Raw genomic sequence first — 21,873 nt, forward strand, 5'->3', positions numbered from 1 at the left:
CCTTGCAATAATAGTATTACCCATGTTGAAACAGACTTGCCTTTCTTTGCAAAATATGATATTGTGGCCCAAAATTTGCATTTTGGGGGTTACTGGCAGTATTTGGAGTTTCTTTGCCATTGATATAGGTCTATGATGGCAAACCTATGACTTGTGTGCCAGAAGTGGCACGCAGAGCCCTCTCTGTGGGCACGCGCATCGTCATCAACTGCTCTTCTGGTTTCCGGTGCGCCAGCTGGTCTTCGTGGGCAATGGAGCGCCAGAAAACATCCCCCAAAATGACCAAAGAACAGGCTGTTTTGGGGCTGTTTTCTGGCCATTTTTCCGACTGAAAACAGCCCAAAACCGGCCTGAAATGACCCCCAAATGGCCAGAAAACAACCCAAAAATGGCCCAGAAACTGGCCTGAAAAACTGTCCAAAATGCTCAAAAAACAGGCATGCACGCATGTTCCAGTTTGGGCACTCAGTGCCGAAAAGGTTCGCCATCACTGATTTAGGTTATTTTTAAAAGATCCATGTTGTGTAAAAATAAATGTGTAACCTTAGAAGCATTGGCTTACCAGATACCTCCCCCCCCCCACCCCGGTGTGCGTTCATCTGTCCATCTCTCACACAAACATATCTAAACTTCCAGCTTCTGAACATTGACATATTTAATAACATTTTATAGCTGTATACATGATTTTCTTTTACTGAACTCAGTTTGGTGGTTTATATTTTTTCCTCCCTCCCCCTCCCCTTCTCCTTCTCTCTCTCTCTCTCTCTCCCTCCCTCCCTCCCTCTGTGTAGGTCCTATCATTTCTTCCTATTTAAAGATAATTTTCCTCATGCCGAGATAAAAATAGAAAGAGCAAGAAGCTGGAAAGGCTTGCCCGTTAGCTGCAGGAAGCTGCTATAAAATAGCTAATTACAAGCCAAAAAAACCTTGTGTCCCGAAGATACTTTCTTGAAGTTAAGGAAGTCCTTCATCAGGCTACCTAATCTATTTACTTTGCAACCTGTTGGACTGTATATGGCAATATCAAACATCAAGGAAGCAAATGGGCAAACATTAACTTACGGGATCTACCATATTGTTTTAGTAGAACCTTGAGGCCTGCCAACTGGATGCAAAATTCTAGGTTCTCCAAGAAAGGGATATTTGAATTTTGGGAAACGCAGAACCCCGATAGAATGATTTTTTAGTAAGAGGTTGTATGCAAATCTTTTCTCTTGCGAAATATACTCTGGTTTTTTCATTTACTCAGCACAAAAGTGAGAGGAGGAGGAGGATTGTAGTTGCTTTGCTTAAGTTATGGCACTGGGGGAGTTTTATTGCAAATCAGCTATGAACATTTTAAACTCATCTGTCTTTTGACAGTCATTATCCTGCAGTCATGTATTTTTGGTGGGTTAATTTTTACATGTTGGAATAGACGTTTAATATTAAAAAGAACTATTCTGAAGTGACCCAGCACAGCTCATAAGACAGAAAGTTGGGAATCACCCAGCTTCTCATAGAAATCCTTAGATCAACTTTCCCGTCTCTGTGGACCGACGGGGGGGGGGGAGGGGATCTGTGGATCAGGGGTTGGGGATCCCTACTTTAGATCTTCATAGTCTCGCCCTATCTCCTATCTCCTCCTTTGGAATAGCAACTTTGTAGTGTTGTTTGTAGGGGACATGGTAGCTCAGTGGCTAAGACACTGAGCTTGTTGATCAGAGAGGTTGGCAGTTCAGCGGTTCGAATCCCTAGTGTTGCGTAACGGAGTGAGCTCCCGTTACTTGTCCCAGCTTCTGCCAACCTAGCAGTGCGAAAGCATGTAAAAATGCAAGTAGAAAAGTAGGAACCACCTTTGGTGGGAAGGTAACAATGTTGTGTGCGCCTTTGGCGTTTAGTCATGCCGGCCACATGACCATGGAGACATCTTCGGACAGCACTGGCTCTTCAGCTTTGAAACAGAGATGAGCACTGCCCCCTAGAGTTGGGAATGACTAGCACATATGTGTGAAGGGAACCTTTACCTTTACTTTAGTGTTGGAAGAAATGCCCTTCTGGGTTCAGTTCCAAGTGGGGAAAAAGACACTGGTTTCATGGAAGTTTGCTTGGAAAGAAGGTTTATTGATGATGGACAGGACCACATGGTTTGAGGTCCTGGAGGAAAAAGGGAAGAGATGCTGAGAGTGCCTGGGTTTTATGCCTTCTTTGGGCTTTTGAATTTGAGCTTGTATTCTGGTTGGTTGTCAGACTCCCATGGGGCCACGCAGGGGCAACTCTGAAGGCTATCCTGAGTCCCAAGTTTGGTTGACCCTTGCTGGGTGATGATGTAATGAAGGGGCTTTGGGCAATTCCTTCTATGCCTCTGCCTGAAGGAGGCAGATCTTTGTTATGTAGAATAGACTGGCCCAGGCCTTAATGGCCCTTTACAAAGGTGGGGGGGTTGAGTTTCTGCCTCCCTTTTAGGGGAAATATTCTGCCCTTTTAATATTTCCTAAAATATCTCATTTTCCTAGGAGAGGGGTGGGTGCTAACTTCCTACAGTAGTCTCCATGCTAACCTGTCTTCCAGAGAGCTGCTCCTCTGACTTTTCCCCCCTAATCCCAGTTTGTGAGAGGAAGAGGTTGCTCTCACCACCTGCTCTAGGACAGATGTCCAGGGCTGTGGGATCCTGTTACTGGGAATAAATTATCAGAGCAAGAATGCAGAGAATATTACCAGGCAAATGTTAGTAACAACTGAGCATGAGAAATAGAAGACAAGATTTCAACGGCAGCAGACAATGCAGGAAAAGAAGGCTGCCGGATTTGAACCAAGAGGAGATATAAATTCAACCTCAAAGAGACCCATGTATGACTGTCAAGTATCTGAAATGTTTTCATTCCTGGAGTACAATAAAGATTAAGCCATGATCTCCTTCAAGCCCCTGGAGAATCTCACTCTAGATCACATTTGCCTTGGGAAGCTTTCTACAGAGAGCTTCTAAATTTACAGGCATAGTTTATCCTTTGGGTATCAGTTACTTCCTAAAGAGGAGGGTCTATGAAGTTTAAGACCAGATCTTAAAATTACGGACAAGCACCACTGCTAGTTAGAATAGTGTTGCAACTGTAAAAATACTCTCGTATGACCACTCTTTCTGTTCCAGCTTTGAAAATAATAAATCAATAGTGCCTTGCTTAGATCAAACCAAAGTCCATGAGCTTTCTGTCTCTGGCCAGCTACTCCTTGTTAGATGTAACCTTTGGTATATTATTTTGCAATATAAAACATGAGTAATAATCATAACTTTTCTTAAAGAAAAAAATGTTTAGAAATGTATAACTATTGTTATTCATGACTAAAGTTCTAACTATTGCTATTAATGGCTAAAGTTCTAACTACTATTATTAGTGGCTAAAGTTCTAACTACTACTATTAATGGCCAATGTTGTAATTACTATTATTAATTGCTTAGCTATCTACATACAGGTAGCCTTCGACTTATGACTCCAGAATTGAGCTTAAAATTTCCATTGCTAAGCGAGATAGACGTTAAGTGAATTCTGCCCCATCTTATGACCTTTCTTACCACAGTTGTTAATTGAATCACTGCAGCTGTTAAGTTACTAACATGGTTGTGAAGTGAATCTGGCTTCTTTATTATTTTGTTGGTCAGAAGGCCACCCAAGATCACATGACCCTGGGACCAGTGGTGAAATTCAATTTTTTTTTACTACCGCTTCTGTGGGCGTGGCTTGGTGGGCGTGTCAGGGGAAGGATATTGGAAAACCCCCATTCCCACCCCACTCTGGGTCCAGTCAGAGGTGGTATTTGCCGGTTCTCCGAACTACCCAAAATTTCCACTACTGGTTCTCCGGAACCTGCTGAATTTCACCCCTGCCTGGGACTCTGCAACCATCATAAATATGAGCCGAATTTTGATCATGGGACCATGGGACGTTGCAATGGTAATAAGAGTGAAAAACGATCCTAAGACATTTTTTCCCAGCACCATTATAACTTTGGTCAGTAAAATAAATTGTTGTAAGTTGAGGACTACCAGTAATTGGTGCTTATTTCAGGTAGACTGCTATGCCAAGTAGAGGGGCAGCTAGATTTTCACTTAAAAGATAAATTAAAAGTAAAATATAGTTCAGACGTATATTCTAATTTATACATATTCTGTGGTCATATATTTTAATTCTTGTTTTTGCTCTATTAAGAATGTCAACCTACGCATCATTTTTATCACTCCCTGGGATCTGCAAGCAATGTTTGTTAGGTCCATATACAGTCTTCTTCCATTGTAGTCTGTATAATTATTGCTGTTGTCAAGTAAGGCTGGAAAACTGCCCATCTGGAAGTATATGGAGAGCTGATTCTCCTTCAAGATGGACAAGAGTTGGCTGGATAGATATAGAATGTGACTCAGCATAAGGCAGCTACTTACGTTCTTTACTCTCTGTTGAAAGCAAATATATTCGAAAAGCAGTTTAGAAGAAATTTACTTATTTCCCTCTTTTTTTAAAAAAGTAAATCATCAAACTAATGGTATCTGGATTTCAGACCCACATCTAGATATCAAGATCTGTCAAAGAGGATGGGAAAAAGAATGAGATGATAATTATTGGATAGAAATGCAGTTGGAAAGAATAACTACGTTTTTTTCCTCTTTTCATTCCTTTTTTTCTTACTTTCTTTTTTGTTTTGTCTCAATACTTTCACGGTATGGAGAAATGCACATACACATACTGTGTATGTTTTGAAAAATGTTCAAAAACACAAATTAGAATAAGCTCTAGATCTGTGATGGTGAAGCTATGGCACGCGTGCCAGAAGTGTCATGCAGAGCCATCTCTCCAGGCACACCAGCAGTCACCTGTTGCTCTTCCAACTTCCATGCGCACATGCGCACCGGCCAGCTGGTCTTTGCACGTGTGGGAGTGCTGGAAACCGGAAGAGCAGCTCCCTGGCACACATGCGTGCACCAGGAAGCTGAGCTTCCAGTTTCCAATATGCACGCCAGCCAGCTGGTCTTCGCACCTACATGCGTGCCAGAAACTGGAAGACCAGGTGACCGGCATGCATCCGCGTGCTGGAAACCGGAAGCTCAGCTCTTTCAGTTTCTGGCGCTCCCGTGCGTGCATTCCAAGGAGCTGCTCTTCCAGGTTCCAGTGCTCCCCCACGTGCGCGGACTCCCGTTTCGGCACTTGGTGTTGAAAAGTTTCGCCAATGCTGCTCTAGAGAAAGAATAAAATGGAATGAGAAACGCCAAGCTAATTGGATGAAATTTCCTCCCAGGCCAAGTTTAACCTGAGACACCTCTGATCAGATAAGAAAAGATGAACATTTTAATGAACAAATATAAGGTAATATTATGAAGAATGTGTAATATGCCAACTTGATTAATTTTTTTGCAATAAAGAAGCATTTAAAAATAAAGTCACTGGGAGGAAGGTTGGCCAACATCAACAGAGATTCTTTGCTAGAATGTTGGTGCTCACGAGCACCCGGGAAATATAGCTCTGGTTGTTGCAATTTACTAAGCTGGCTCAACTGATGTAACCATGTTATAGCCATTTCTGGTTTTCCCTTGTACCCCTCTGATTACTTTTTCCTTATGTAAAAAGTGCAGCTATTATGATTGAGGCTCAGTTGGCTTGGATCTAATCCTTGAACCTGATTGATGATCTCCGCAAGGGAAAATTTAAGCCACTTAGAGACCTGTCAGATTTCTCTTAAAATAATTTTGCTTGTGCAGCTTTCATAAATATATGTCATAAGTAAGAAAACATTCTGGAAAGGTATACAAGTTTTCAGATTTCTGTCAAGCAGTACATTCCGCTTAGATTTACTACTGTACTGAAATGTCTGAAACTGTTCCTGGTTTTTTTTAAAAATAAAAAACATTATTTTTAATTTTCAAAGCATCTAACAGTAAAATATGATGAAGAAGTTGGAGATGTTTATCAAGTGGAAAAAGTGGTGGTTAAAATCCTAAAAATCGAAGAGGAAAATGACTATAAAGAAATTAAATTTGCTGATATTTATGGTGATTGGTTTGTGTCTGAAAATGGAAAGAGTGGACTTCCGAAAGAGGAGTTAAATGGAAGGGAACTCTACCCCAGATGGCAAGACACAGAAGAAGAAAAAACAAAAGAATTTATGGATTTAAAGAGAGAAATTTTATTAGAAACATCATTGATAACACTACCGACAATCAAAGATAAGCTGATTAGGGAAACAGAAGAAGGGCATTGAAATTACATGAGAGATTTTATAAGCAAAGAGTTGCTAAGAGGAGTCCATACAAAGTTGATTAAGGAGATGACTAGAGGACCGACACCACAAATGGCAGAAGATGTGAGACTGTTTTGCTACTGAAACTGTTCCTGTTGATTATTTCCATTCCTGAGTCTGAAATACTTACTCGTTTTTGTAAACACTAGGCATTCAAAACCTTCGCTTTTAACTCTGGATAAGATTATTAAAGTCCTTCGGTGGCAGGATATTGCAAATAATGTTGTAATTCCAGAACTTGTTAGCACTTCCATGAGAGAATTATTCTTGGCTGCAGCTGACGTGCAAACCTATTTTAATAAACATATTGGAACATGTTTATTCATTTCCTTGGGGGGAGTATTTTTGTTAACTTCTCGTGTTTTTATTGCCTGTTGGGCCAAGAACCAATTCCACCATCTGCTAGGTTTACAAATGCTTGACAGTTCTTGATTGTGGCTGTGCTACTAAGTTAATTTTCACCTCTCCAGATCAGAGGTGGTAGTCAGCAGGTTCTTACCAGTTCTGGAGAGCCGGTAGTGGAAATTTTGAGTAGTTCGGAGAACCGGTAAATACCACCTCTGACTGGCCCCATCTCCATCTATTCTCTGCTTCCCGAGTCCAAGCTGATCAGGAGGAAATGGGGATTTTACCATATCCTTCCCTTGTCATGCCCACCCAGCCACACCTACCAAGCCATGCCCCACTCACAGAACCAGTAGTAAAAAAAATTGAGTCCCACCACTGCTCTAGAACTGTAATTCTAGGAAGTGAACAAGAGGTTTTTTTAATCAGAGAGTTCTCAGCCACTCATTAAACTAAATTTCCCAGGATCCTATTTGGGAAACATTAAAAATTAATCTCAGATGTTGTTTTTGCTTTCTATACTCATAAATCAAAGCCTTATTTGCAAAAAAAAGAAAAAGAAAAAAAAAATAGCCAGGGAAAACGTGCCTGGAATTTCCCTATGGAATCGCACATCTCCTTTTCTTGGTTTGAAGGGACTGCAAATTGGCAGACTTTTGATGCAATGGGCAAAATCTGTTTTTACAACTTTATGCTTCTGCACGTATGGACAAAATGCATATGGAAAATCTTATTTAATAGCCCCCATTCTGCTTTAACACCACATCTAGTAGTCCATTAAAGTAGTGGTTTAACTGACTTTGTTCTTTCAGAAAGAGCATGAAAATGCTTTACTTTACAAAGGAAGATGCTAAAACTGCAGCCGTGATACAGCACATATAGGCAGCAAAATCTTCTGAATGCTTCTGTAGGTTACCTACCCAGGTTTTTTCACAAATGAATACTTCTAATGAAAAAAAAAATGAATGAGTTGCTGCATTATGCAAAGCACCTTTATCCTTTTCAAAAGCATTTCATGTCTGTGTGTGTGTGTGTGTGTGTGTGTGTGTGTATCTTTTTGTGTGTGTGCCTTCAACTTACTGGTGATTCCTGGAAACTGCCTAGACCTTTTCTGTAGTTTTTGTGACATGATTTCAAAATCCCCTCTACATGGGGCTCCCCTTGAGATGCACCCGAAGGCTGCAGCTGGTTCAGAATGCAGCCGCGCGAACAATTGTGGGAGCCACTAGATACTCCCACATAACACCTTTGCTGCGCGGGCTGCACTGGCTACCTGTGGCTTTTCGGGTGCGTTTCAAGGTGTTGGTTATCATCTTTAAAGCGCTCCATGGCATAGGACCTAGTTATCTGTGGGATCGTATCCTGCCCCATACATCCCTTCGGCCGATTCGCTCTCACAGAGAGGGACTCCTCCGGGTGCCGTCCACTAGGCAATGCTAGCGGGCGACGCCCAGGAGTAGGGCCTTCTCTCTGATGGGCCCGACCCTCTGGAATGACCTCCCCCCGGATATCAGGACTACCACCGACCTCCGCTCCTTCCGTAAGAAGCTAAAAACCCACCTGTTCAATTTAGCCAGCCTGGCCTAATTCCCAATTTTAGTCCCTCAATCCTGCGTTTTTAAGTTTTTTAGGGGTATGCTTTTTAGTTGCTTTTAATTTTTACTTTTCTGTACAGCTGTATTAGGTTTAATTCGTTTTTAAGGGTATAGGATATTTATCTTTTTTTTTTTTTCAAAAAGTTTTATTGGTTTTTTAAAACATTTATAAGGAAAAGGGTAAGTGGAATGGTTACAAATTTTGGCAGTTGCAAGTGTGGCAGACGCCCCCTCCCTCCAAACTCATAGAATACATCTAAATATAAAACATTAATACATAATCATAAAAAATCAGCATATTAATTCTAGAAAAAATAGTTTTCAATCAATTTATGTAGTTATGATATAAAGTCTAGATATAATTTCATTATAACTTTCGGTCTGTTTATAGCATTGTGGTTTTCTTATTCATTTTTGTGGTCTGAGCTTTCTCGGTGTTGCCCCTTCACCCCCCACTGGCAGAGCTCCGGCCCCTCCCGTGTCCTGTGTGACCATTGTGGTGTCTTCTGTTTTTTCTAGGTTCGCTTTATTTTTTTCCATAAAGGCCTGTGCCTCTATGGGTGTGTTGATTCTGATTCTTGTCTCCTCCCAGAATATCAGCATACCTTCAGGCATCAACCATCTAAACCACACCCCCTTCTGGTATAGTTTATTCGCCAATTGCGAATAGTTTTTCCTTTTCTCCCTAATTTTTTTGGGGATCTGCTTCAGGATGGTTATCTCCCTGTCGTAATATGTCAATGTTTGCCCCCTTTGTACACCCAGAATTTCATCTCTTGTGCTTTTCCTAAAGAATTTAATATGAACCTCCCTGGGTACATTGTGTGTTCTGGCATATGCTGAATTCACTCTATAGACCAGATCTATCTCCCATTCCATCTGCTGTTTATCTTTATGTATGTATTCAGCTAAAATATTAGTCATAATGTCCCTTATATTTTCCCCATCTGCTTCTATTACATTTTGAAATCTAAGATAAAAGGACATTCTCTCAAACTCTGTTTTCATTTGTTGGATGTCAAGTTCTTTGTTTCCCTTCTGTAAAGCCTCTACCCACCCTCTCGCCTCCGCCACCCCACCCTCCACCAGGTCCAGTCTCTGTGAGTTCTTATAGATTTGGACTTGGTTCTCTTTAATTTCTTCCTTCATTTCTTTTAATTGTTTCTTAATTTCTTCCTGGCCCTGTATGAGTTGCTGAAGCATCTGTTGCAAATCCATCTCTGTACTCTTAGGTTGCATCAGTTCTGTAATCTTTGACTGTGTGGCAAGGCTGGATGTTGCAGATGTCGGTGCAGAAGTAGCAAAGCCAGGTTTTCCAGGGGGTGGTCTTTTTGGAGACATGGTTTATGAAACAAAGAGATCAGTCAGTGTAGAGACTGGGCAGCTGGAGAAGTAGAGCAGGCAGATGAGTCCGGAAGGCAGAGGATCCAAACAGGTGGGAGTTTCTTTAGTCAATCTAGCAATAGATGAAAGTTTTTTCTCCAAAGAGTTCAGGAAATAACAATCCACAAGAGATTCCTCTGGGTGACACGGAGACAAAGACCGGAAGCCTGGATTTTAAAGGTGGAGTCAGGTTTCACAGCTCATGAAGACAACGGAAGTGTGCCATCTTGCCCTGCCAGCTTTGGGCTCAGAGGCATAGGAAAAATTTTAAAAGTTCAAAAAGTTCTCAGGTCATCAATAAGTTCTGGAACTAAGTCCCATGAAAAACACTTTTACTGGGGTGAGGCATCCTTAGTTGGCTCTCCCCCCTCTTCCTTCCCCTGGGGGCGAGAGCAGAATTTTTACAAGCCGCTTGTCCAAGGGGGGGGGAAATCCCCCTCCCCTCTAGCCGCTCCTCCGAGAATAAATCCGAAAGATTAACTTTTAAAATACTGAAAAGTCCATCAACTTAAAAGTAAGGGGATGAAGAGAGGAAGCATCTCACCGCACCGCCTCTGCTTCCTTCAGTTTTACGTTCTCCGATCAGCATGGGGCGAGACGCTGGCGCGCCCTCCAAAACTGCTCCCCGGTGCCTGGAGCAAAGCGGAAAAGCCCCCACCAGCTGCCGCCGGTGCCAGAGCCTTCCGCGAGCCGCTCCTTTGGCAGGGCGCCTCTCCGGGGCGTCCTGTGCCCCCCCGAAGACGGGGGAAGCCCACCGAAGAGCGGGAGCGGGCAAAGTTCTTGCCCGTCGCCGTAGCCGCCGGAACCGGAAGTCCAGGATATTTATCTTTTGTATTCGTTTTAATGAGACACCTGTACACCTCCCCGAGTCCCTTCGGGGAGAGGGGGCGGTCTATAAATCCTGAAAAATAAATAAATAAATAAAATAAAAGTACCTATGGAGATTCTCAGTCATCCAGGTGATGACAACTGGACTTTCTGGGGGTTTTTTTCTTTTTCTTTGAAGACATTTAGCTTCTCATCCAAGAAGCTTCTTCAGCTCTGACTTGATGGTGGGGAATAGAAGGATTTATACTCCTTGCAGAAAGCTGGCCTTTTGTATTCTTTTAGTAAGTAGTTAAAGCCACCTGGAGGTTTATCTGTGTCCTCAAGGTCACCTGAGTGGTGCAAATGGGTGTGGAGCCTTTTTGGAACGGTTGGAAGGACCGTGTTGTAGGCTGGAGAGAGATGATGTCATATCCCTCCCCCTCGGTTGAGAGAGGGCTGTTCAATTCTGACCTATACTCAGATTTATATTCTGCAAGGAGTATAAATCCTCCCATTCCCCACCATTCATTCAGGACTGAAGAGGCTTCTTGGATGAGAAGTGAAACATCTTTAAAGAAAAAGAAGAAAGTCTAGTTGCCTCTTGAAAAAAGCACCTTTGGTACACTTCAAAAGTGGTTTGCAATTGCCCTATTCCTAGGGCTGACAGAGAGTGACTGGTCACTTAACAGGCTTTATACCAATGTGGTCTCACAGTTTCTAGCCTACTTAGCCACTATACCAAATTGGCTCTTTACAAAGCATTCATGTGGTTAAAAAAATAAATAAAAGATGGTTGTTGCCCAGTACTTTCTTTGAAGATTTTATTCATTTGTTTGATTTATATCCTGCCTTCAAGGCACCATAGATATAGTTTGTTCCTTCTATTTTCCTCCAAACAACAACCTGATGAGGTAGACTTGGGTGAGAGAAAGAGTAACTGACTCAAAGTTACCCAGCTAGCTGTCATGCTCAAGGGAAAACTAGAACACCTCCAGGGGTGAAATGCTACCAGTTCAGACCGGTTTGCCTGAACCAGTAATTTAAAAAAAGCCCCTAGTGTTTAGTGTAGAACCTTAATCACTCTAATTTCCCAGAGAAGAGGATAAAGGTAAGTGTCAGGCCTGCAGCCATCTTTTCTTTTGGGTCTTTGGCCTGCCATACTTTCTATTATTCTGCTATGCATTTTCTATTGTGGGAAAATGGGAGGGGGGATTGTAAGGAGTCACATTACTATGTAGTCACAACAAAAAAAATTCTAGAAAGCCAAGGTCATCCTTTGTCTCTGCACCTCTGCACTTGACCCGAATTGGATGGATGGAACTGCCAGCATGGCAGTGGGAGATTGGACCATGGGATGGACTTGTGGGTGTGGGGGGCAAAGTCTTGAACTTTCAACTGGGTGGGGAAAACCGGGAAGCTTTCAGATTCAGGTTTTCCCAGATGTGCCAACATGGCTCTCTTAATAAATTGGAACTTTGAGGAATCCTTTGCCTCAGACTCTGATTTACTTTTGGATGCTATTTTGAACCCTGACAATAAGTTTTATCTTCATGGTGAGGTTCTCCTTGGGCTAGAATGCGTAGTGTGGTAAAACTTATCACTTTAGTTTGTGTGAAATACTTATTTTATGACTTGCCATTAGAGTAGCCGGGTTGTGAATAGATAAAACAAATGTGTTTGATGTGCCACATAATAACGTTTAAAGTTCCAAATGTGCCCATCACTCCTAAAACGTTGGAGAATCATGGATAAAAATCAGACCACTATATCTGTTACTTTGGGATCCACTAGATCTTTTATTTCTGAGTTTAATTAATGAGAGCAAGGATGAAGGCTCAAGGTTCCTCCTGATGTCCTTCATAGGTTGAGTGATATTAGCTTCAGAAGCAGGAAGTCCTTTTTGACCACTGATATCTCCTTCAGAATGAACATATGATGTGGAAAATGAGAAATTGACATATTTGACAATCTACACTCAAAACTAAAAATACAATGGAGCACCCATCCTTTTCAGTTTGCAGCGTAAACACAATTTCCAGTTTTCAGGGTAAACCCAAAGGAACAACCATTGATTTTCAATGCGATATTTATTTCACAGGCTCAGGCTACATGAAGAAAAAATTATTAAGGACCGAAGACACCACCTGAAGACTTACCCGAACTGTTTCGTTGCCAAAGAACTGATTGACTGGCTGATTGATCACAAAGAGGCCCCTGACAGGGAGACAGCAATTAAACTCGTGCAGAAGCTGCTGGATCATAGCATTATTCATCACGGTAAGTGAAAAGAACCTACGTTCTCAAGCTCTTATCCAGAAATGTTGGGGCTCCTCAAAGAGCTCAGGATCCATCGAATGCTGTGGTTTGGGAATATAACATGAAATCACAAAACTTATAAATAAAAACATCTGGAGTGTTTCATCCCGATTTCCTGTGTTTTATGTTTCAGTGTGTGATGAGCATAAGGAATTCAAGGATCTCAAACTTTTCTACCGCTTTAGGAAAGATGATGGGACTTTCCCACTTAACAACGAAGTGAAGACTTTCATGAGAGGACAGAGAATATTCGAAAAGTATGTTCCACACACAGTAGGTGAAAAGGGACAGCCAGTCTTTCCCCCTGTTCTCCTTGGTTTTCTTTCTTTCTTTCTTTCTTTCTTTCTTTCTTTCTTTCTTTCTTTCTTTCTTTCTTTCTTTCTTTCTTTCTTTCTTCCTTCCTTCCTTCCTTCCTTCCTTCCTTCCTTCCTTTCTTTTCTTCTTCTTTTGTATATGTTTTATTTGCAGTTTTCGTTTTAACAACCAATATATTTTGTGGAGAGTGTAATGACTGGGTCAATACATTTTTGCACAACTCTGACAATGATAATACAATTACATATACATAGCTTTTGCCTTCCGATTTCTAATTTTAATAAACTCATTATAGTTATAAAATGTTCTTTTATACATCAATTTATGTAATACTATTTTCCCGATTTATTCTCCCTCCCTCCCCACTTATTGGGGTTCTTCCACATCCCTCTCTTTATCTTTAAACAATACTATTCTATCTTAATTGATTCTTTACCGCTTTCTCCAAAAATATATTTAAGCATCAATTTCATGTCTTACAATATGTTTATTGACCCCTGTAGGATCACCAATATTTTAATATTTTAAATATTACTCATATTTCACCAAATTTATATCTCGGTTTTCTGTAATCACCAATAAAACCGTTCTCCTTTGTTTCTGATGTTCCGTTAGGGATGTTGTGACATATCTAGGCAAAAGATCATAGCCCTTTTCAGAGAGAATAACAGAGTTGGAAGGGACCTTGGAGGTCTTCTAGTCCAACCTCAGCACAAATGCCTGTGAGTTGCTACCACTGGATCAGGGAATGCAGAGCAAGAGTTACTTGTTGAGATGCGCAGCTATAGAAATCAAATCAAATCAATCGATAAAAATAAGTTGCAGGGAGGGGTGAAATCAAATCTGACCACTAGTGAGAATGGAATATAGTGGAACATAAGTCTAATTATACTTGCTCCTTGTTGTCCATCAGTGTTACTTGACGGGTTTGTTCAATGTCCATGGAGATTCTCAGTCATCCATGTCATGGTTGTCCCAAAGGTGGTTTTTCAAGAGACAATTGGAGCTTCTGGTTTTTCTTTGAAGACGTTTCGCTTTTCATGCGAGAAGCTTCTTCAACTCTGTCTTGATGGTGGGGAATGGAAGGATTTAGACTCAATTATTTTGCACGCTGAACCGGTAGTAATGCCAGCAGGAACCCGCCCCTGGGCCCTGCCATTACCTGGCATGATGAACGGGCTGCGTGGAGGCTCCTTGGAGGGGAGGGGTGGAACGGGAGGGGCAGGGTGGGCGTGGCCAGCCAGAGGTGGCATTTGGGGGCTCGCCGAACTGAGCAGAATCCTAGCTAGATGATCATCCGAGATCATTGCACAGCTAGATGTGCAAACCTCCAGCAACCCACCCCTGATTTCTTTCAAACATCCCAGGTTTGAGTTTCTCAAGGCACTCTGCAGAGGTCCAGAGGGGGAGATTAGAGCAGATGAAATATCAGCAGGAGCTGGCCATAGCCATCCGATGTCACATGTCTTTATCTGCTGATTTTTGAGGTGGAATCTCATTATAAATCAGTGATTGATGGGATGGCTGAGACAACCACAAAGCAGAGGAGATGGTGGTGATGGTTTGTTCTCCAAGCTTGTTTAGTTTCCGAACGTTTCGTCACCAGTCTCGGTAGCATCATCAGTTGAAGTGTCTTGTTTCAGGTCTCTTCTGCTTTTATAGGCCTTATGTGGTCAGTGGGTCACATGACCGACAGGGTGACTCCACCACCAGATGTCCCTCACATGACTTGACCTGTCAGTCACAGGGCCGACTGACCACATAAGACCTATCAAAGCAGAATGTCAGGGTTGACACTGAAGACAATTGAAACCAGACACCAGAAACCAAAGTTCCGCTGATGATGTTACCAAGCTTGGTGATGAAACGTTCAGAAAGTAAGCAACAAGTTCAGAGAACAAACCACCACTATCGACCACATAAACTACAAATATTTTCCACCATTCCTAATGTTTTGTGATGTTTAAATGTTTTTTCATCCTTTTTAGCTGATCAGCATGTTTTATTACTTTACAGCTTGTATATAAAATTATTCTGAGTTGCTGGTTTGGTACTGGAAAAACAGGGTTAAGTAGCATCTATGTCTAAAAGAATTAATATACACATTACCCATTAAATGTGTGATTTTCATCCTGTCCTAGCTCTTCAGGGGTTCCCCTCCCCAAGATAAATGTTATGCTAAAATTAGCAAAGGTTATGGAAGATAAATCCACAGCATATCATTAAGATTCAGAACAGAAAGTTGCATGGGAAATATTGAATGTCATGCCAGATTGTTTGGGTCAAATAACAATGGAAGTAAATCATACTCTCTGTTCACAATAAGAGGCATGTACGGTAATTTTTGCTCAAGCTTTGCAGCTTGCTCGGAACATGGGTGCTGACATTTACTAGCAGTTGACATTTACTAGATCTGAGTAGTACAAAAGGTGAACCATTGTGTAATTGGGCAAATTAAATAGGAGGCTTTGGGACAATGCTTCCAATCTGAATAAGCAAAGGTCGCTATTTATGGGGCACCTTATAGAGGGGGGAAAAGTTGCATTTTGATTATCTGTTGCAGATGACGGTATTATCATGTCAAAATTAAGAAAAGGGGAGATGGAAGGTGTACAGGTTGTACATAGTGATGGATGAAGGGCTGCTTTTAATGTCTTCTAAAAATTGCTTACAAATTGAAGTGTAGCTGTTTTTGTTTAAACGTGGATAAGAACATGTGGGAGGTGCCATTAAAGATGGAATCCTTGAAGATGGTGGTCAGTGATTGGTGAAGGTCATCCTTTTATGGTATCTAAACAAGGTTTCTCTTTCGTTTCCTTGTCCAATTATTTTATTAACTCTTCAAGTAGTTCAAGAGATACTATAAATAACTCCCTTTTTATATAGTCCCTAGGTGGGGTAGAGTCAGGGTGCCTGGATGGAGCTGAGCACTTATTGGCTGGATTCCCTTCCTGATGCCCACCCAGAGTTTGCAGCAGATATTTTTTCTTTTCACCCTAAGAGAGAATCATCCATTGCTACCTGGGATTGAACTCTCAACTTTATTTATTTATTTAGTTAGTTTGTCGCTCATGTACAAGATAACAGGAATAAGAATAAAGATGAATAAAAATACAGGAAATGGGTACAAAAAAAGGGGGACAGTAGGAAAGGGACGTTAGGCATGCTGATGCGCTTAGGCACGCCCCTACTGACCTCTTAGGAATGGGGTGAGGTCAACAGTAGACAGTTTAAGTTAAAAAAATTTGGGGGTTGAGGATATAACAACAGAGTCGGGTAGGGCATTCCAGGCGTTGACCACTCTGTTGCTGAAGTCGTATTTTCTGCAGTCGAGTTTGGAGCGGTTTACCTTGAGTTTGTATCTATTGAGTGCTCATGTATTGTTGCAGTTGAAGCTGAAATAGTCATTGTGGGAGGTGAGCATCTTCACCACTAGGCCACCACGCTGCTCTCAAGAGATACTATGATATCAAACACCACTGAGAGATCTATCAGGACAAAGGTGACCAGAGAGAGTTAAAATGAAGCTGATATTGTTAACGATCAAAACACATTGTGAATCATTTTTCTAATGCTTTAAAAAAAAAATCTGCAAAACCTGATCACACGCTAATAGAAGAAATGAGAGAAAGTCATGGTTCGTTCTGCGATTACTAGATTATTATTATTATTATTTTTGGAATCCTATCCAGACCTCCAGGAATGGCCCTTTGGTAGACATATGTTTATCCTCTGCTTCTTTTCAGTTCTTTTTTTTTTTTAAATGCCTTGCGGCTTATTTTGTTTACAGTAGCCAATAAAACAATTTGTTCTTGGTGTTCCTAATGCAAGGGAGACAAAAAATGAGAAGGCCTACTGGGTTTTTGTTACTCTGTTGTAAGCCACAAAGAAATAACAAATAAGAGGGAACTAGGAAGCTTCATGGCAGCGATTCCAGTCAGATGTTCCAACTTGTAATTTTTCCTGAAGGAGATTTGGAAGATGCTCTCTGTCTCAGTGACGGAATATAAACAGGCACTTTTAAAGTGTCTTGTTCCTTTCCCCAAAAATAAGGCAGCGTCTTATTTTCTTTTGACCCCCCCAAATTGAGCGCTTGGCCTTATTTTTGGGGAGGTCTTACTATTTTTGAGGTGCAGGAGGCGGGGAATGTGGTAACATCATGGCTGCTGCTCTGTTGCAATATTTTCAGGGAGGGCTTACTTTAGCGCATGCACATCAAAAGCCTGATTCTGCTTATTATCTGGGGAGGTCTTATTTTTGGGGAAACAGGGTACCTCATTGAAAAAACTTTATATAGTCCACCCCAATTTCTAACGTATCTTGATGAAAGGGAGAGCTGGTTTTTCCCTTTGTGGTTTTAAGACAAGCCAAATTCTGCAGCCTAGAATCATGAGTTCTGAACTCAAAATAAATACATGGATATTATGGAAAGCCTTGTTTATCTCTTAGGAATTAATAATAAGCTTACTTGATCCAGAACTCAATAACTAATGATCGGAAAAGATAGGTATCTCAGAATACATTAGCTAACAATCTATTAAACATTATACATCAATTTAAAATCTTCCCCCTAGTGGATTTTCCATGGAAGGTCAAAAAATAGAAGGCGTGTCCAGAAAACTTGGAAGAATTGCCACAGAATGAAGATGATGGCTGTTGGACTCCCAGAAAATTCTGTGAATGAATTGGATTAAAGTCAACATCTCAATTCAAAATGTCCTTTTTCAAACCATTTAATCTTCCAGTCCAAGATTGGCTTTTCCTGTTTCCTACTATTTGTCAAGAACTGAGGAAGATTTTTTTCCCCCAGGCATGCTATTTTGGCTTCTCTGTAAGAGGGATTGAATGTAGGAAAGCTGATGGCTTTGTACTCACCATTTGGTAAAATGAATGGTTTGATTTTTCTTATGCATATGGAATACGTAGCATTGACCTCTAGATCTGTCAGGTGCAAGCAACCAGAACCAATTGTCAGGCCTGCAGCCATCTTTTGTTTTAGATCTTTGGCCTGCCACACTTTCTATTATTCTGCTATGCATTTTTTATTGTGGGAAAATGGGAGTGGGGATTGTAAGGAGTCACATACTATGTAGCCATAACAAAATTCTTTCTAGAAAGCCAAGGTCATCCTTTGTCTCTGCACCGCTGCCACCTGACCAGAATTCGATGGGTGGAACGGCCAGCATGGCAGTGGGAGATTGGACCATGTGATGGACTTGTGGGTGTGGGGGTAAGATCTTGAACTTTCAACTGGGTGGGGAAAACTGGGAAGCTTTCAGATTCGGGTTTTCCCAGATGTGCCAACATGGCTCTCTTAATAAATTGGAACTTTGAGCAATACTTTGCTTTGGACTCTGATTTACGTTTGGATGCTAGTTGGAACCCTGACATTAACTCGAATTTCCCATTTTCCCACAATAGAAAATGCACCAATGGTGAATAGCTAAAGTCAGTAACTTTATTGTCTATCACCTATGTTACAAGAATTTTCCAAGACTTCTTGCCTTCTCTGGGAATGACTAGATAGGTCTTCATGGATCTTGGGGGACGTATCTCTACTTTTTTCTAATAACTACAGCATTTGGTTTCCGGTGCCACTGCAGTTGATATTATTATTCACCTCCTACCACTCTTTGAGCCAGTTTGGTGTAGGGATAAAGGGGTCAAGGACAACCCAGTGCAGCCAACTCATCATGGACAGCTTGCTGCAGGACAAGAGTTACACTAATACCGAAGAAAGGATGGAATAAAATCTTTGAAGAAAGGATGCAAAAGGAAGGACAAAATGAAATGTGAATGATAAAAATTAAAATATTTTTTAAAATCATTTTAAATACTTGTATTGAATTGTTGAATTGTCCCGCAGGGACTTGCCCATGGCAAGTTGTCCCACTGCGAGTTGGCTGCGGCAACTTGGCCATGGTGAGTTGGCTGAGGCGAGTTGGCTGCACCAAGTTGTCCCATTCCGGTGGTAAAAGCATCTAGCTAAAAAACCTGGAGACCGTGGGTTCTAATCCCCATCTTCAACATTAAGCCAGCTGGATGACCAGCCATTGTCTCTCAGCCCTAAGAAGGAGGCAATGGCGAAGCGCATCTGAAATCTTGCCAAGAAAACTTCAAGGTCTTATCCAGGCAGTCCCCAAGAGTCAACTTTGATTTGAAGGTGCGCACACACCCAAACATCTGAGCACTTTTAGAATTCCATTGTTGCTTTCTTCTTCAGTTCTGACCCATTGATATCTTACAACATGTTAGAATGGGTCATCAACTTGCTCTATATCTGAACATTCTCTGTGATGTATATGTGTGCCTTACCCCTTTCAGTTACATCAGGAATAGGCACTATAGTCCACTTTATATAAACCTCAACTTTCTACTAGAAAAAATACTATTTTGCAACCAAATATAATCAAGTTTTCTGAATGTGAAGGAACAAGGGTGGGCAACTATAGCCCCTTTGCCACCTGTGGATGTCAACTCCCAGAATTCCTGAGCCAGACAAGGTTGTGGAAGGACCATAGTTAGTTGCCCATCATTGATTAAGAGGCTACCTCTCCCAGTTTTAAAGTAGCAAATCTCAGTTCCCCACCCCTCTGGGAATAACGTTTAACCGAATTTATTAGTTTTGATCCCTTCAGAAGGTTCTAACCTACTGGAAATGGCTTGTCTCATCTTTCAGAAAAAGCAACATATATTTCTGCTGTTTTTATTTCTCTCTGTGGTTAGGCAACACAATGAATGATGTCACATTTTAATAAATCTTGCTAATTAATCGGGAATGAGATCAGACAACGTACACCCACTAGCCATGATCTCAACAGCTTCTGTAACACGTTGTTTGTATGCTTGGTTTATTTACAGTAACTAAAAAGCATATAAGTTAAAAATCAGAATGAATTACAGGAAAACAGAGGAAGGAACTGGGTCTTTCCCCCAACAACCACAGAATCAATTTTCCATTCCAAAAATCTCTTCTTGTACTAGAATGGAAGTTCATAGTGATGCCAAGGAATAAAAAAAGGTAGTGACTCACCTGTTGAATATCATTTCTGTTTGGCACCTTTTATTCTTCTCAAAATTCCAATTCCTCAATGCCATCAATATTATAGGCACATCAACTAGTAATTTTAATTATGAGACTGATTTGCCTGCTGGGGTTGTACCTGAACAACAAATCCTCTCGTTGCATTATATCTGGTAATCCCTGTTACCATGGACAGCCCAATAACAAAAGGTGATGATAATATTGATGGTGACAATTGCTCTTGTACTGCTATCTTTGAAAGTATTCCTCTGCAAATAAAAGACAGGTGTGGATGAGGTAGCTTTTGACAAGTGTGTGCATGTGAATGTATTTCCCCTGGAAATTATTTTTTATTTTTTTATCTGTGTGCCGACTTTATTATCTTATTTTGTTTTGGTTCATGGCACCCTCAGCCAGATGTTCAGACTGGAATTGGTATTTTTATCCACCTATTAAGTCCTTCCCAAAGACCTAGAATAGGTAGATGTTGATGTTAGAGGATGTAAGCTGTTTGGAGTAAAGCTGCTTTTTGCAATTGACTGATGGTGAATTTGTCAATGCCAATGTTATTCATGTGGTGCTCCAGTTGTTTTGGGGTTGCATCAAGGTGCCTATTACTATTGATATTACCTTTCCTTTCTCTTGCCACAGTCATTGTCGTCATCATCATAGATTCTTTCTTAATACTTTAGGATTCTTTCTACATAGTTTACTCATTTTAAAGGAGTACCGTCGAGTATCTACAACTAAGGAGAACTTTCCTCCTTTTAAAGGGAGAACTATTAATCAGTGGAATGTCGTAGGTGCTCCAACATTGGAGATTTTTAAGAAGAGATTGGACAACTATTTTTCTGGGATGGTATAAGGTCTCCTGCCTTGAGCAGGGGGTTGGACTAGAAGACCTCTGAGGTCCCTTCCAGCCCTATGATTCTTTTTCTTCCTCCTCCTCCTCTTTCTCCTCCTCCTTCATTTTATTTTAATAATAGAAATATCACTCTAGTTCTCCTATTTCCAGGTAAAATTAATATGTATTTAGTGGCTAGAATTCTTTGATTCTTTCAATGATTAGGGAGTTATTAACTCTCCTTATATGCAGATGTTTGTTTATTTAAAAGTGAAGCATGTGATTGAAAAGAATCACTTGCCTAATGCAAGGTACTAATTATCTTTTATCAGACAAGAGGTTTTCAGTGGCTGATGAATTCTTCTAGCAATGTAGCATAAAATTAATTCCTCCCAAAGTCCCCAGAAGAGAAGATCGAGAGTGGTTAGGATAAGATTTCTGCTTGACCTTCGCCAATTGAGAAGGAGAAGGAGGGTCACCATGAAGTTCATGTAACTATGTTCAGTAATAGGCTGCCTTTGGCCCTGACATCCAAGAGACCCTCCGGAGGAAAAAAATATAATATCGTTCCTGTCATTGTAGACTGGAAAACGTACAAAACTGCACTACAAATCCTGCAATAGTTTCTTTAAAAAAAAACCAATTCTCCATGCTTTTTCTAATTCCCTGTTGTGGCCTGCCAGCAGCCTGTGGAGCTGGCAGCAGATTCGGTCAGTGAGGAGGTTGGGGAGGAACACAGGCCAGTCCTGGAGTCTGGGGAAGGCTCTGATGAGGGCTCTGTGTCAGAGGCAGAGAGGGGGCCAGAGCTGTATGACTCTCCGAGACGCCTTGCCAGGTTTTGCAGATATCGGCCTGTCAGTTCTCCAAGCCAGATAAGGTCTGTGACTGTAAATCCTCCCTTGAAAGGCTTTGCTGGATGTGAATGAGCAGACTTCACAGTAAATAATACAATACAATACAATACAATACAATACAATAGTAGA

The 21,873-nt window shown here is 41.1% G+C and overlaps 1 protein-coding gene across 2 annotated transcripts in view; it reads left to right on the forward strand.

The window, feature by feature from the left end:
• DEPTOR (DEP domain containing MTOR interacting protein) overlaps window positions 1-21,873 on the forward strand; it is an 85,603-nt gene that overhangs the window by 22,080 nt on the left and 41,650 nt on the right. Inside the window, exons 3-4 of one of the 2 annotated variants that reach the window (XM_081950859.1) lie at window positions 12,490-12,668; window positions 12,841-12,964. In XM_081950859.1, coding sequence (XP_081806985.1) covers window positions 12,490-12,668; window positions 12,841-12,964 — 303 coding nt within the window. The remainder of the gene's footprint in view (window positions 1-12,489; window positions 12,669-12,840; window positions 12,965-21,873) is intronic. The other variant, XM_081950858.1, reaches the window with a different exon arrangement.

This window comes from Natrix helvetica (genome assembly GCF_964273705.1).
Source record: "Natrix helvetica genome assembly, chromosome: 4".
NCBI classification, from domain to species: domain Eukaryota; kingdom Metazoa; phylum Chordata; class Lepidosauria; order Squamata; family Natricidae; genus Natrix; species Natrix helvetica.